The sequence below is a fragment of the Pteropus medius genome, unplaced genomic scaffold (genome assembly GCF_902729225.1).
Source record: "Pteropus medius unplaced genomic scaffold, Ma_sr-lr_union100, whole genome shotgun sequence".
NCBI lineage: Eukaryota > Metazoa > Chordata > Mammalia > Chiroptera > Pteropodidae > Pteropus > Pteropus medius.
This window is the reverse complement of record NW_024354875.1, coordinates 27,256,194-27,271,798: the sequence shown is the minus strand read 5'-3', so window position 1 is coordinate 27,271,798 and position 15,605 is coordinate 27,256,194. Positions and strand designations below refer to the sequence as shown.

The window sequence follows — 15,605 nt, the reverse complement described above, 5'->3', positions numbered from 1 at the left end:
AGCATAAATAAATACACCATAAGTTATGGTGAACTCACATGTTACTGCTATCACGGAATGCCTAAATGGATCTAGATTATTAAACTATAATATTAAATGAGCTAATCTGTGAATTCAAGAAAATCCTTTAATGCATTTGTGCTTCAAGGGCAGTCTTCTCAATGTCTATTCTCCCTTGTAGATAATCTCAGTACTAGTAAAGAACAATTTAGTTACCCTCTTCATAGAATTGTTCAAATTTATAGACTGTAGTTCATGGAAAATGGTTGGTTAGGTAATAGTTGGCTCCATGGTCTTGAATACAAAAGGGCAATGTACAGAGAAATTGTTTTCTCTACCCTTTATAGTCACAATATAAACAGAATTTTGACTACCTATTCAAACGGAGCAGATTGTCAGTGAACATCAATATATGGAATATAGCCCTTAGTTAAAAGGTAAACACATATTAATTAAATGGATATATAGACGTTTTAAAGGTAAATGGCATGTTAAAGATAAACTCACATTTAATGTTTAAAACAAGTATTTATTTGCAAATCACACTATTAAATACTGTGGAAAAATGGAGAAAAAGTACATTGTATTTCTTTATGCTCAATGGTTTATAACAATTTTCAACCTAGTCCTCAGTAGAATGAACCCTACATGTAAATTGCTACTTGACTCTAATTACAAGCAACATGCCAATGTGTGCAAATTAATATACCACGACAACTGGTCAATGAAAACAATGAGGGAGTGATCAGAAGGCAGTGTGATTTATCTGAAAAGACATAACGGAGGAGGTGATTTTGATAGCTGAGGACATTCCCAGAGAGTAGAGATTTTCAACCCTGAGTATTAGAATTACCTGGGGAAATTTTAAACATAACTATATCTATGCCCGTCCTCTGGAATATTGGCAATTTTAAAACCTCCCCAGGAGAGTCTAATATGCAGCTAGGAATAATAAGCTTTGATATAACAGTGGGTCATTGAAAGCAGGACCTTACTGTCAAATCTGTCATGAAATGGGAGGGACCTGAAATGGGAGGGAATTTGCAGAGATGACCTCTTCAGTTCCTCCTTCCTCTGGGATTCTATGACATTCATGTTCGATCTGAGGGAGAAGTTGACAAGTTGAGAGCTGAATGGGACTGAAAAGTGAGTTGAATTGGCTGGAACAGAGATGCCTTGGTGGGGAAAAAAAAAAAAAGATTATCCTAGAGAGACATGGTAGGTAATCACTGGGTAGCATAGTTTAAATGCTAAATTGATGATTATAGGTTTCGAGTCATAGGATTTTAGCTATGGAATGCCCTTTGAAATGATGTATTTGAAATGATGCTTAATTTTCAATGCAGCTGTCCCTTCTCAGTGTTACCAGCAGACCCATACAATCAGCATAACCAGGTTATTCAGCCTTTTTGAACATTTTAAAGTAGGACAACTACCATAGAGAAAATAAGTAGCCTTCATAAATGTTGGTGTTAAAAGATTTGATATAATTAAAATATTTTTTAAAAATTATTTTAATAGTAACATGTACAGAATAAATGGAAAAGTTACCAAAGCTGGATATAGATGGTAAGCTTTAAATAGAATTGGAATCTGTAAAGTTACCTTACAACTTGGTAAAATTTTGTATAGGATATTAATTTGAATTAGAAAGTTAGAAACTTAGATTAGATAGTAGTCATTTTTTTATTTGTAGCTATATGTTAATTTAAGGGACAAACATCTAATGTTTATGGTTATGATATACCAACTGGTTTAAATAAACAAGTTTGAATAAAAAATCAGGTAAAAAGTTTTTCATGTGTGTATGCTCTTCAAATAAGCCACATGTCTAACCTAGTAATTTTTTTCTCACATTTCCTTTTCAGACTTTTATAGTATTGAATAAAGGGAAGGCAATTTTCCGATTCAGTGCCACCTCTGCCTTGTATATTTTAACTCCACTAAACCCTGTTAGAAAAATTGCTATTAAGATTTTGGTACATTCATATCCTTTTCATGTGAATTATCTAAATGTTGCTTCTAGTGGCTGACTTTATACAAAATGTATTTTTTTCTTTTAAAAAATATATAAAATTTCTTTGAGATTAATGGTAATGTTGTTTAATCTGTTGTTCTCACTGATTTTCTGCTACTTATAACAAAATTATTATAGAATGACTATTCTATTTATATGCTATATTATAAAATGACTATTGTATTACAGAATTATTCTAGAAGTAAAAAGGCAAATAAGATAGTGAATGTATAAATGAAAAACATCATACAGTAAGAACAACAGCAAAGCTCCTTTACACTTTTATTAGCTTCAATTAGATCATATATAATCATTGCTAAAGAAACATAGTCTATGGTGGTTAGTATCATTATCTATATTACTAAACGTTCAAACTTGTTTGCCTTAATTGGTTCTGTATCTTCAGCACCTGAGTCCATCTTTCTGTCTGCCCTTCTTTCTTTCCTTCCTTCCTTCCTTCCTTCCTTGTTTCCTTTCTTTCCTTCATACCTTCCTTCTTTCTGCCTTCAGTAAATATTTATTTAACTACTATGTGCCTATATATCTGATCGATAATATATATTTAAAAAACCATTTAACTTAAAACTAGTTACAAAAAAGTACATGGAAAAGGACAGAATAGGTATGGATTTCAAGAAAATTCTCATAAGTAATAATAAAATAGTAAGGTGATCTGAGGTAGTGTTCAAGAGTGGACGTTTTATATAGGCAGATTCAAAATAGGCTTATATAGAAACGAAATAAGAAACCAAAGACTGGTTACCCTAGAACAAGGGCAAATAGAACTGATAACCTATTGAAGTACATTTGAATTCTTTCATTCTGTGGTTTGGTATTAGAAAGTACTTCTATTTTAAAATAAAAGATTTACCTCAAAATAATCATAAGCTTCCTTAGAATGAAGTCTGGATTGGAATCCTTAGAGAAATTGTAATTCTCAAGAAGTTTTCAAAATAGTGTTTATTGGTTTAGTCACTATAAGAGTACTAGAGTAACTCATTACAGTAGATTCTTAATCAATGTAATCCTTGAATATACCTAGCTATCCACTCTTAGGCTTTTTATTTTGTGTTCATTAACATATTGTCAGTCAGTAGGTATTTTAAATTATATCTGAACTACAACTTTTATACATGTATTATACTGTAAACTTAAGGGTCATTTCCTCTTGCAGTGCAATTTCATGCAACTGATTGGAATGCAAAATTCCCACTTGCTTCAAATAGAAATCCTTTTCTGTTAAATTCAATTTTGCAAGAAAATGATGTAAAATGAAAAAAAGAGTGGATCAAGAATATATGACATGCTTTGAAGTTTCTTATTATTTTTTGCCATTGTTTTAAAACAAAATTAATATCACAGATAATTCGTTATGGTGATTTTTAAATGACTATGATGATGTACTAGCATTTATTCCTTAACTAATCTACTTTATTCAGCATGCTTATCATGTGCACTATTTTGACCAACTGTGTATTTATGACCTTGAGTAACCCTCCAGACTGGACAAAGAATGTAGAGTAAGTAGAAATGACTTCTTGCAATGAGAAATGCACACTCAAATTCTTTAGCAATCTCCTTATGGTTATGGTCTTACTTATGGTTTCCACTTTTTGAAGTCAGGCTAAACACTTTTAAGAAAAAGTTATTTCCATAATATGAAAGAAGATAAGGGAAGTTCTTTGGGGGAGTTTTTCTTCTATGAGGTAAGTATTTTTCCCAACAAATTCAAGACAGTATCTGCTTACAAAAGGTTATAAATAGTATGTACTACCTGGTAAACTAAACCAATCATTTAGCACAAAAGTTAATAATCATAGTTATGTATTTTAGATAAAATACAATAAACATTTGAGTAATTTGATGAATAAAATTATTTTATTCTAGTATATTATTATTATTGTTATAGTCTGATAAAATAGATTTAGGTGTTTAGTTATATATTATATATTAGGCATTATATATATTAGGCATTTTGGTTATATGTTATATTATTATATTTAGGAAAATACATTTAGGTATTTAAGTTACTTAGATGTTTAATTATATTCAGATATATAGGTTATTTAGACAAAGCATGTGTGCTAAAACACCATAGACATGTTTCATAAAAGAAATAAAACATCTCAGCAAAATTTTGCTAAAAAAAATAAGAGGGCTTAAGAGGAAAACATAATAAAGAGAAAATCACTCAAAACTTATGAAACTTTGTAATTAGGACACTAATAAAAACAATAACAATCTCCCCCAAAAAGATACTGGCCTAGTTAAATCTCTATGGACATTAGTACCTAAAATCGCAGTCAGCAACTCCTTGGAAATCTGAGACCCTGGGTATCATCCTTTCTCCCTTGAGATGGAGACCTTTGGGGACATTTGTATTATGTCATTAAAATAAAACATTTGATTCAATATTTTAATGCAAAGGCACAGTAGTTCTTGGGCATGTTAAACTAGCCCCTGCTTGCACTAAAGAAGGCACGTCTGTCAATTTTCCGCTTTAGTATTAAGGTTTTTTATTGCTAAGGACGTTCTATTTAAGTGTGGGGAATAAAGGCCCTTGATTGTTTCAAAACATCAATATGCCAGGGAAAACTGTATGTTAACTAACACAATTTCTGCACTATATCAACATTATTCCTTAATTTATCAATTGCATATGAAGTTATTCATGACGAAGAAACATGATAGTGAAACAGGTGTTTAGGTTACATAGCCTATTTATGTATAGTATAATACAATAATTAGGTATTTGGTTTAGTGGAAAAAAATTAGCATGATCTTTTTATTGTCATATTTTTAAAAGCAATGTTCAATAGGAGATAAATTATGATAAATTCTGCCACTTTTATTTCTAACTATTTTTATTGATTTCTATAAAGATTTAATGCATCATCTTAAGCCATCATTGCCCAGTGATTTAACAAATAAAGGTTTTTTTACAGTAGCTTGGAAATACTCCCTAGAAATCATTTTAGTAGAAAATCCAGTTCTTATATTGAAGCAAGCCATTTAACAAAATTCTGTTACCACTTACGATGATGTGGAGGTTCATAAATGGACAAACCTATAGAAAACTATTCTGTATATACTTTTCCCAGTAGAAATTATTCAAGCATTTAAAGATGTATACATTTCATTTATTTGTATCATTATCAAAAGATAGGTAAAGGGGACATCTGAATATTATTACTTGAATATTCAGGTCTCTCTTCGTAAAGTCATTTTTAATGTTCACTATATCCATTATGAAAATAGCCATAATCTTATAAAAGTTTCGACTTATACTTTTCATTTGGAAAACTATACACAGGTTGATTGATTATCTCTAGTCCCTTGACAGCAAGGCATCAGGAAAACAAGCAATTAGTGGTTACAGCAAAAACAAACAAACAAATAAAAAATACCCGCCCCCCCAAAAAAAACAAAGTCCAATGAAAAGGGAAGATCAGTTCTGACATGAAAACATGAGTCACTGATAGCAGAAACAGTCCCTGTTCAAAGAGGTGGCACATACAGATATGACCTGAGGACCATATTGTATAGTGAGAGTCATATTATGTAAGATAAGGCACTTGTATAGATATCATAATTACAGATAAAAAAACATTCTGTGACATGGACAGAATTAACAGGATGATTAGGAGCCTAGTGGGTAGAGCCAAGAAACATCAAGGTTTCTTTGATTCTCACTTGCCTGTTCAATCTTGTTTGCTAATAGACTTCTAACATCTGTTCTGTGAGAAGCTCTGTCTCAGATGTTAAGCTCTAGAACTCTCTCTGGGTAGCTATCAACTCTCACCATGTACTCCAAATGTCCCAACAAAATTTCGTACTTTTCCAAAAAAGGAATAGAAGTGTGGATTTGAATCTTATTCTTAGTAACTGTAGATTACTTAGAATTGTATAAGCATAGACCATAGGGCACTAACCATTAGTATGATAAATAGAACCTACATGTCTCTTTTGGACTTTTATAAGGCCAATTATTTCTCCAAACAGAAATGTCATGATGATTATGTGTAATACACAAAGACCCAAACTAAAACAAAAGTAAACATAAGCTTGATACTGTAAATTACCTCTCTTTCTAATAGTCAGCTACTTCATAATAAAGATTGCAATTGTACATATTCTTTATGTAATCAACTGAGTTGGTTAAAAAAAAAAAAAGGGAGGACTGTTCTAAGGAAGACTAGATGTGAAGATTTTTTCACATCTGATTTCTTTGTTCCTTCCTTCTGGGAGAAAATTTTCTACAGAAAACAATGCAAAAATAATACTCGACTTTTTTCATATATAAAATTTTAGTCAGCTGGAAAATATAATGAATTTTAGAATGAGTAAATGAAATCTTTGTGACTCAAGTAAAATAATCTGAAGAATAACTTAAATTGTACTTTTTAAAAGAACACAATATTGAAAAGTACTACGACTGTTTTTGGAAGAGAAAAATAACTTACATTTTCAACACTCAAAGAAGGGAGCGCTAGAAATACACTATATTGAACAGCAAATGGAAAAGTCTTTCACCATTTTGGAGGCTAAAATTTGAATGTGAACAAGTTTAAATGATTTGACCCAACTGCATAGAGATAGTATGTGGTATTAAGTTAGACCCAGGAATTTTATTTATTCCTGAATTTTGGCAATTGTGTATACACACACATAAAATACTAATAAATTGAAAACTTTTTTTGAAAATATGTATATATGTAAATATATATATAAAGAGAGTGAGAAGCAGTTTTATAACTCTATGCCTGACTCTAAAGATGAAAAAAAGGGACGTGTATTTTCTAAATTAGACATGTAAAATATCCCTAAAAACAATTCTAATCATTAAAAAATTTGAATGAAGTATTTTATTATAAATAAATGAATCCAAGATATGTTTCCTCTAGAGCTGTACTGTCTGATGAGGGAGACAGCAGCACATGTGGCTATTGATATTTAAAATCTGGCTTGTCTTAATTGTTGAAATGATAACATTTTAGATATACTGGTTTAAATAAAATATAATATGAAAATTAAGTTCACTTGTTCCTTCTTACCTTATTTGGCTACTAGAAATTTGAAAACTACAAATATAGCTTGCATTACACTTCAACCAGACAGTGTTCAAGAGAGTCAAGCGTAGCTATCCGTAAAACACACGAAACTATCATTCTAAAACCTTAATAGTAAATGAGATGTTCTTTGGGGAAGATATCGTCTCTTCGGTTTAACCTTTTACTCGGACTTGTAAGATTAATTAATAGTAGATTCTTAGATAAGAGAAAATAAGGAACACAATATTAGTGAATTGATAAACCACCAAAGGACAGGATTTGCTACCTTTGAAAATATCTATTTTTACAGTTCAAACAAAATTCTTCATATTTGTTTCGATGTTTTTTCCTAGGTACACGTTCACTGGAATCTATACCTTTGAGTCATTTATAAAAATCTTGGCAAGAGGATTTTGCTTAGAAGATTTTACATTCCTTCGCGATCCATGGAATTGGTTGGATTTCAGTGTCATTGTGATGGCGTGAGTATTTTTGAAAAAATGTTAAGCTCAAAGGAATGAAAATATCTGCAGCATAAATCAGGCTATTGTGACATATTTTAAATGTGAGTTTGCTTATTAGCCAAATTAACTATATGCCCTATATATTATGAGAATACATATTGCAAGGTAAATTTATCTGGTAAATGAGTAATAAATGGAATTACTTTCATGTCAGATAGTCTTCCACTTCATCAGAATAAAGTTATTCATTGACTATAATTTAATATCGCCAACTGTACTTCGATTAGTTTTGCAAACAAACTTGTTCACATTAGTGAAAATGACACTGAAATAAAGCAACAAAATTTTATTCCTTTAGCACATGGTACCCTGAGGTCTACAGCAATTCCACTTGTTAAACTCAAGGGACTTTATATGCCAAACCCAGCTTTCATTCTTTATTTAGTATAAACTTTGTCAAAACTATCAGTAACTCTGATTTAATTCTACAGGTATGTAACAGAATTTGTAAGCCTAGGCAATGTTTCAGCTCTTCGAACTTTCAGAGTCTTGAGAGCTCTGAAAACTATTTCTGTAATTCCAGGTAAGAAGAAACTGGTGTAAGATGGTAGGCCCCCTATATCTTCAACTTTTCTTGTGTGTTGTTGTGTTTGTGTGTAAACTCCCTATTACAGATATGTGACAGAGTTTGTGGACCTGGGCAATGTCTCAGCGTTGAGAACATTCAGAGTTCTCCGAGCATTGAAAACAATTTCAGTCATTCCAGGTGAGAGCTAGTTAAACACTAAGGCTGACTAAATACACTCGTAATAATCCTGAGGTTGAAATCACACTTATAACATTAGCTTTGTTGTTTATTATCCTTGTATGTCACTTTCAAGAATGACAAATGAAATGCAGTTCGATTCTTAAAATTTTAGAAATTACATTCTTATTTATCAAGTCAGCCTTTGAGTTTAACAGAGAATTGCATGAGAAGTCTATAAAAAATACTAGCTTTGCTCTTTTCATCTATTTTTTTTTTTACATTTATGATATAAAGTTTTCTCTTTTACATTCCTAAAAAAGCTTTGCTACCATGGCTTTACTAACTGATTTGGATTTTACCACTTGCTTCAGATCTGTTTTGAAAATGGATCTTTTTTTATAAAGGAGAAAAGATTATTATTGAACAGCATGCACATGGCATGAGGATTTTATCACTTTAAAATTATTTTCTCCTCTAAATCACTGCTACTTGTAAGCTAGTATAAATAATGGGTTGGAGGGAAACAGCCTCATGAACCACAAAATCTGAAACGAAAAATAATTGCAAGTTTGTCTTTGAATGTTTGTGGCAACATGTAAAACCATACACATGAAAAAATTTCCTATCTAGATATTTACACTTTCATTCCAGAAATCACACTGTTCATAAATAAAATCTGCTTTTCATCCATTTCTCAAACCATCTGGCTGTCCATAAAGCTTTGATGTCTAAACAGCCAAATAACTGTTTGTCGGGAAAGAGAATATATATATGACTATGAAGAAGACATTGTGGCTATGGCACTCTTCTTCAGCTGACCTATCATTTTCTCTCCTCAGGTTTAAAGACCATTGTGGGAGCCCTGATCCAGTCTGTAAAAAAGCTTTCTGACGTCATGATCTTGACTGTGTTCTGTTTGAGTGTGTTTGCTCTAATTGGTCTGCAGCTGTTCATGGGCAACCTGCGGAATAAATGCTTGCAATGGCCTCCAAGCAATTCTGCTTTTGAAAGCAACACCACTTCCTTTTTTAATGGCACAATGGATTCAAATGGGACATTTGTTAATGTAACAATGAGCACATTTAACTGGAAGGATTACATTGAAGATGACAGTAAGAAATATTGCTACATTGTTAATCTTAGCTGTTGCTGAATGAGTTTTCAACTATAAGTAGTTGAGGCTGTAGGTGTTAAGCCATCTTGTAAATACACTTTATTGGTGTCCATTTGGAAATAATTGACATAGTCAAACTCTCATTATTCCTAATGTCAATAAGCTTGATATGAAATGAAACAGTTTATTCTTTATATTAACAGGTCACTTCTATGTTTTGGATGGACAAAAAGACCCTTTACTCTGTGGTAATGGCTCAGATGCAGGGTAAGGAACAAATTTTTTTAAAGATATAAAACCCATGGGAAAAATAGCAGATGAGAAAAAATATATAAGGGTCTCATTATATGTATATAATAAAGAGTTATGCTGCCTACCTAGGAAGTACCTTCTCTGTCTTACTAGACTGCTACAGGTTCTAAATTCACAGACTTAAAATCATCTTTTTGGGTGAATACCTACTATGCCAAGTTTCAGTTAAGATGTACTTGTATTATTGTTCCAAAGTGTGAAGGCCCATAGTCTATCTTTTCTGTAAACTCATCAGAGTTGCTTAAGAAATACAGAGAAGGAAACACAAGATGGGCATATTTTGCTTGTTGTTGATATATGTTGATGTGCTATGGCTGGAAAAGATCTAGAATATAACATGGTCTTCAGGGTAGAAGTCCAGTTGGGAAACTGCTTTGAGAGACTTAATATTCTTAAAATAGCATGAACCCTGTGTGCAAAGAAGCAAATGGGCAGATTTATGTCACAGGCATGTGTTCGAGTCTGAGTCTATATACTTAACAGTTCTTTGTGGTAACATTCTATAATAACAGATGCTGTAATATCTCAGTCATCCTGCTAGTCTCTCAATACTTAACATATTTTCCCAAGAGTACTATAAATTAATTTGAAGCCAGGGTAGAGGATAGGTTTTTCAGAAGTCAAAGAATAGCAACAGTAAGTACTCTTAGGCCACAGAACTTATACAGAACATATTTTGAAAATTGAAAACTAGTTTGGCCATAAAGATCTAAGAGTGTTATTGAAAATATATACAGTCATAGAGATGGAGCTTAGAGGAGAATTTTTTTCCCTGATAGTCTGCCCAATTTTTGTTAGGAGAGCATAGTGAATAAGAGCATAGTTTCTAGAGTTCATATATACCTGGGTTCAAATCCTAACTCCACCTTGGAAAAGTGTCTTAAGCTCTCTGTATTTGAATTTACTTATTTCTAAAATGGAGAGAGAACTATTACCTCTCGTAGGGTTGTTATGGTAATTAATACACATAAAGCACTTGGACTAGTAGCTGGTCCATCATAAGCTTGTTACTAATTATTTTTTATTATTATAGGTAATTTAAAAGACTAAGTAAAATTTTGGATAAGGTTCGTTACTGCATACTTTATCCCCATTAAATAATAATAATCACTTCCCTTTATTGAGTACCTGTAATGGGTTAGGTAACTTACATGGTAAATTTTATATATTCTCTATTATTAAATGACAAATACAATTCTAAAGATATCTACACAATTTTAAGACTTCTTATAAGGCTACAGTAATCAAGACAGTATGATACAAGAAGAGAATAGGCATATGTAGATCAACAAAACAAAACAGAAAGCAAGAAAAAAAAAGACACACACAAATGTAGTCAACTAATTTCTGACTAAGAAGAAAATGTAATTCAGTGGAGACAGGAGAGTTGTTTTCAATAAATGGCAATGGACTAATTGGAGATCCATATGCAAAGAAATGAACTTAGATACAGATCTTACATATACACCTTACCCCCAAAATAACCCAAAATCAATCATAGAAATAAATATAAAATATGAAACTATAAAACTTCTTTAAGAAAACATAGCATAAAACCTATGTGACTTTGGATTTGGTTATGAGTTTTAAAAGTAACAACAATAGCATAATCCACAAAATAAAAATATAAGTTGGACTTTATTAAAATTAAAATTAAAATTTTCTGCTCTGCTAATTATATGCCAACAAATTGGACAATCTGGAAGAAATGGACACATTCCTAGAAACATACAATCTCCCAAGACTGAGTCAAGAAGAAAAGAAAATCTGAACCGACTAATTATCACCAATGAAATAGAATCAGTAATCAAAAATATCCCAAAAAAACAAAAGTCCTGGACCAGATGGCTTCATAGGCAAACTTTACCAAACATTCGAAGAAGAATTATTATCTATTCTTCTCAAATTATTCCAAAAAATTCAAGAAGAGGGAAGGCCCCATAGCCCCTTTTCTGAGGCCACCATTACCTTGATTAGAAAACCGACATTACAAAAAAAGGAAACTATAGGCCAATATCTCTTATGAACATTGATGCAAAAACCTTCAATAAAATATTAGCAAACTGAATTGAGCAATACATTAAAAATATCATACACTATGATCAAGTTGGATTTATTCCTGAGATGCATGGTTGGTACAATATCCACAAATCAATTAATGTGATACACTACATTACCAAATCGAAAGATAAAAATCATATGATCACATCAATAAATGCAAAAAAATACATTTGACAAAATCCAGCATCCATTTATGGTAAAACCTCTCAGCAAAGTGGGAATAGAGGGAACATACCTGAACATACTAAAGGCCATATATGACAAGCCTACAGCTAACATCATACTCAATGGGGAAAGGCTAAAAGCATTTTCCATAAAATCAGGAACAAAACAAGGATGCCCACTTTCACTACTCCTCTTCAACATTGTATTGGAAGTTTTAGCCACAGCAATAAGACAAGAAAGAGAAATGGAAGGCATCTGAATTGGAAAGGAAGAAGTAAAACTCTCGTTATTTGCCGATGACATGATACTATATAGAGAGAACCCTAAAGATTCCACCAAAAATCTGTTTGAACTGATCAATGAATTCAGTAAAGTAGCAGGTTACAAAATAAATATTCAGAAGTCAGCGGCATTTTTATGCATCAATGATGAACTTTCAGAAAGAAAAATTAAGTAAACAATCCCATTTACGATTGTGTCAAAAACTATAAAATACCTGGGAATCAAATTAACCAAGAAGGTAAAAGACCTGTTCTCAGAAAATTATAAGTCATTGAAAAAAGAAATGGAAGAAGATACAAATAAATGGAAGCATATACCGTGTTCATTGATAGGAAGAATCAACATCGTGAAAATGTCTATACTACCCAAAGCAGTCAATAGATTCAATGCAATCCCTATCAAAAGACCAATGACATTATTTCAGGGAGCTAGAACGAATAATCCTAAAATTTATATGGAGCCATAAAAAAAAACCCTGAATAGCCATGGCAATCTTGAGAAAGAAGAACAAAGTTGGAGGTATCACACTACCTGATATCAAATTATATACTACAAGTCTACAGGAATCAAAACGGTATGGTACTGGCATAAAAACAGGTACATTGATCAATGGAACAGAATAAAGAGCCCAGAAATAAATCCATGCCTATATGCTCACTTAATTTATGACAAAGGAGGTAAGAATATACAATGGGATAAAGACAGTCTCTTCAATAAATGGTGTTATGAAAATTGGACAGATACAAGCAAAAAAAAAAAGAAGATAGACCATCTTCTTACACTGTATACAAGAATAGACTCAAAATGGATTAAAGACTTAAATGTAAGACCCGAAATCATAAAACTTCTAGAAGAAAACATAGGCAGTAAACTCTTTGATATTACTAACAGGAATTTCTTTTCAGATATATCTCCTCGGGCAAGGGAAACAAAAGAAAAAATAAACAAATGGGACTATATCAAACTAAAAAGTTTCTGTACAGCAAAGGAAACCATCAACAAAACAAAAAGACAACCAACTGTTTGGGAGAAGATATTCACTAATGATACATCTGATAAAGGGTTAATATCCAAAATATATAAAGAACTTATACAACTCAACAACAAAATAAAAACAAACAATCCAATTAAAAAATGAGCAGAAGACCTGAACAGATACTTCTCCAAAGAGGAAAAACAGATGGTTAATGAAAAGATGTTCAAGATGGTTAATCATCAGAGAAATGCAAATTAAAACCACAATGAGATATCACCTCATTGGCTATCATCAACAAATCAAAAAACAAGTGTTGTCGAGGATGCGGAGAAAAGGGAACCCTCATACATTGTTGGTGGGATTGCAAACTGATACAGCTGCTATGGAAAACAGTCTGGAGGTTTCTCAAAAAATTAAAAATGGATCTGCCTTTTGACCCAGCAATTGCACTTCTGGGTATTTATCCAAAGAAAACCAAAATGATAATTCGTAAAAATCTATGCACCCCAATATCCATGGCAGCACAATTTACAACAGTCAAGATATGGAAGCAACCTAAACATCCATCAACAGACTATTGGATAAAGAAATTATGGTTCATATATACAATGAGATATTACTTAGCCACTTAAAAAATGAAATCTTACCATTTGCAATGACATGGATGGACCTAGAGGTTATTAAGCTGAGTGAAATAAGTCAGACAGAGAAAGATAAATACCATATGATTTCACTTACATGTGGAATCTAAGGAACAAAAAGAAAAAACTAATCAAAAACAGACTCACACATATAGTAGACAATTTGATGACGGACAGAGGGGAGGGGGGTTGGGAGCTAGAAGAATGGGGCGAAGGGTTAAAGAAGTACAAATTAGTAGTTGATAGTTGGTCACGGGGATGGGGAGCATGGCAGAAGGAATGCAGTTAGCATTAATGTGATGGCTCGGTAGAGGGCCAGGGGAGGGACGGAGCAATTGGGGGGATCATTTTATGAACTATATGGATGTCTAACCAATGTACTGTATACTTGAAGCTATTTTAAATAAATAATTTTTTTTAAAGTTAAAAAAAATACCAGTTAAAGGACATTCTTCAAAATACCTGACTAGTACTCCTCAAAGCAGTCAAGGTAATCAAACACAAGGAAAGTCTGAGAAACTGTCACAGCCAAGTGGAGCCTAAAGAGACATAATGACTAAATATAATGTGGTATCCTGGAAGCAATCTTAGAACATAAAAAGGATGTCGGAGAAAAACTGAAGAAATATGAATAAAGTATGGACTCTGGTTAATAATGATGTATCGATATTGATTGAAATGTACCACAATGACAAAAGATGTTAATAATATGGAAAACTGGGCATGAGATATATGAGAAGTCTGTACTGTCTTTGTAATTTTTCTGTAAATCTAAAATTGTTCTAAAACATAAATTTTATATTAGAAAATTCTACAAAAGTGGTTAATGAAGTAGCTCATTAAGTGGTTCCCTACTCTCTGGCTGTTTTCTGGCTTTTCATTTTTAATTGTTGATTCTTGCCACTTTGTAAAGAGCAGGATATTGATGATGTCAGAGACAAAAGTATGCAGTTGCTGCCTCTCTGCCATTCTAGATGTCTATAAATCTGACTCCTTTGCACCTAGATTTTCTGTTTGTTTTCCTAATAAATTTCATCAGCTAACAGTTTCACTGTGAGCAATTATCTAAAGTGTTCTGGAAATGAAGGGCAAGGAAATTCATCACAGACAGCAACTCTGGGTTTTGATAATTCTTATAAATCAACATTGATTGAAATAACAATAATTGCTCTGCTTACTCCAGCTCCATTTCTCTCTTACAGCCAGTGTCCGGAAGGATACATCTGTGTGAAAGCTGGCCGAAATCCCAACTATGGCTACACAAGCTTCGACACCTTTAGCTGGGCTTTTTTGTCTCTGTTTCGACTCATGACTCAAGACTACTGGGAGAACCTTTACCAGTTGGTAAGTGTCATAGTCCATTTGGGCTGCTATAACAAAATACCACAGCTGGGTAGCTTATAAATAACAGAAATTTATTGCTTATAGACCTGGAGGCTAGGAAGTGGAAAACCAAGACACTAACATGTTTGCATCCTGGCAAGAGCCTCTTTCTGGTTCATAACTGACAACTTCTCACTGTGTCATCACCTGGTAGAAGGGAGTAGAGAGCACCTACCAAAAACCCCACTTTCTAATACTACCACATTGGACTTGAGAATTTCAACATATGAATTTTAGGGGACACAGCTCTCAAGACATAGAAATAAGGTTCAAATTAACATACATGGGACTTAAGTTTATAAACATATATGGAATGACCAAATATGAATACTTGTTTATAACACTCTAGAATACAGAGGAGGGTCTTATATCAAGCAAGTGTACCTAGGAT

The 15,605-nt window shown here is 32.5% G+C and overlaps 1 protein-coding gene across 14 annotated transcripts in view; it reads left to right on the top strand.

Annotated features, from left to right (window-relative positions):
• LOC120596971 (sodium channel protein type 3 subunit alpha) overlaps positions 1-15,605 on the top strand; it is a 78,273-nt gene that overhangs the window by 3,579 nt on the left and 59,089 nt on the right. For 8 of the 14 annotated variants that reach the window (XM_039855557.1, XM_039855559.1, XM_039855551.1 and 5 more), the window contains exons 2-8: positions 1,869-1,987; positions 3,448-3,537; positions 7,422-7,550; positions 8,207-8,298; positions 9,120-9,392; positions 9,598-9,661; positions 15,034-15,175. In XM_039855557.1, the coding sequence (XP_039711491.1) occupies positions 1,869-1,987; positions 3,448-3,537; positions 7,422-7,550; positions 8,207-8,298; positions 9,120-9,392; positions 9,598-9,661; positions 15,034-15,175 (909 nt within the window). Of the gene's footprint in view, positions 1-1,868; positions 1,988-3,447; positions 3,538-7,421; positions 7,551-8,023; positions 8,116-8,206; positions 8,299-9,119; positions 9,393-9,597; positions 9,662-15,033; positions 15,176-15,605 lie in introns of all 14 variants that reach the window. The other 6 variants (XM_039855558.1, XM_039855560.1, XM_039855556.1 and 3 more) reach the window with 2 other exon arrangements.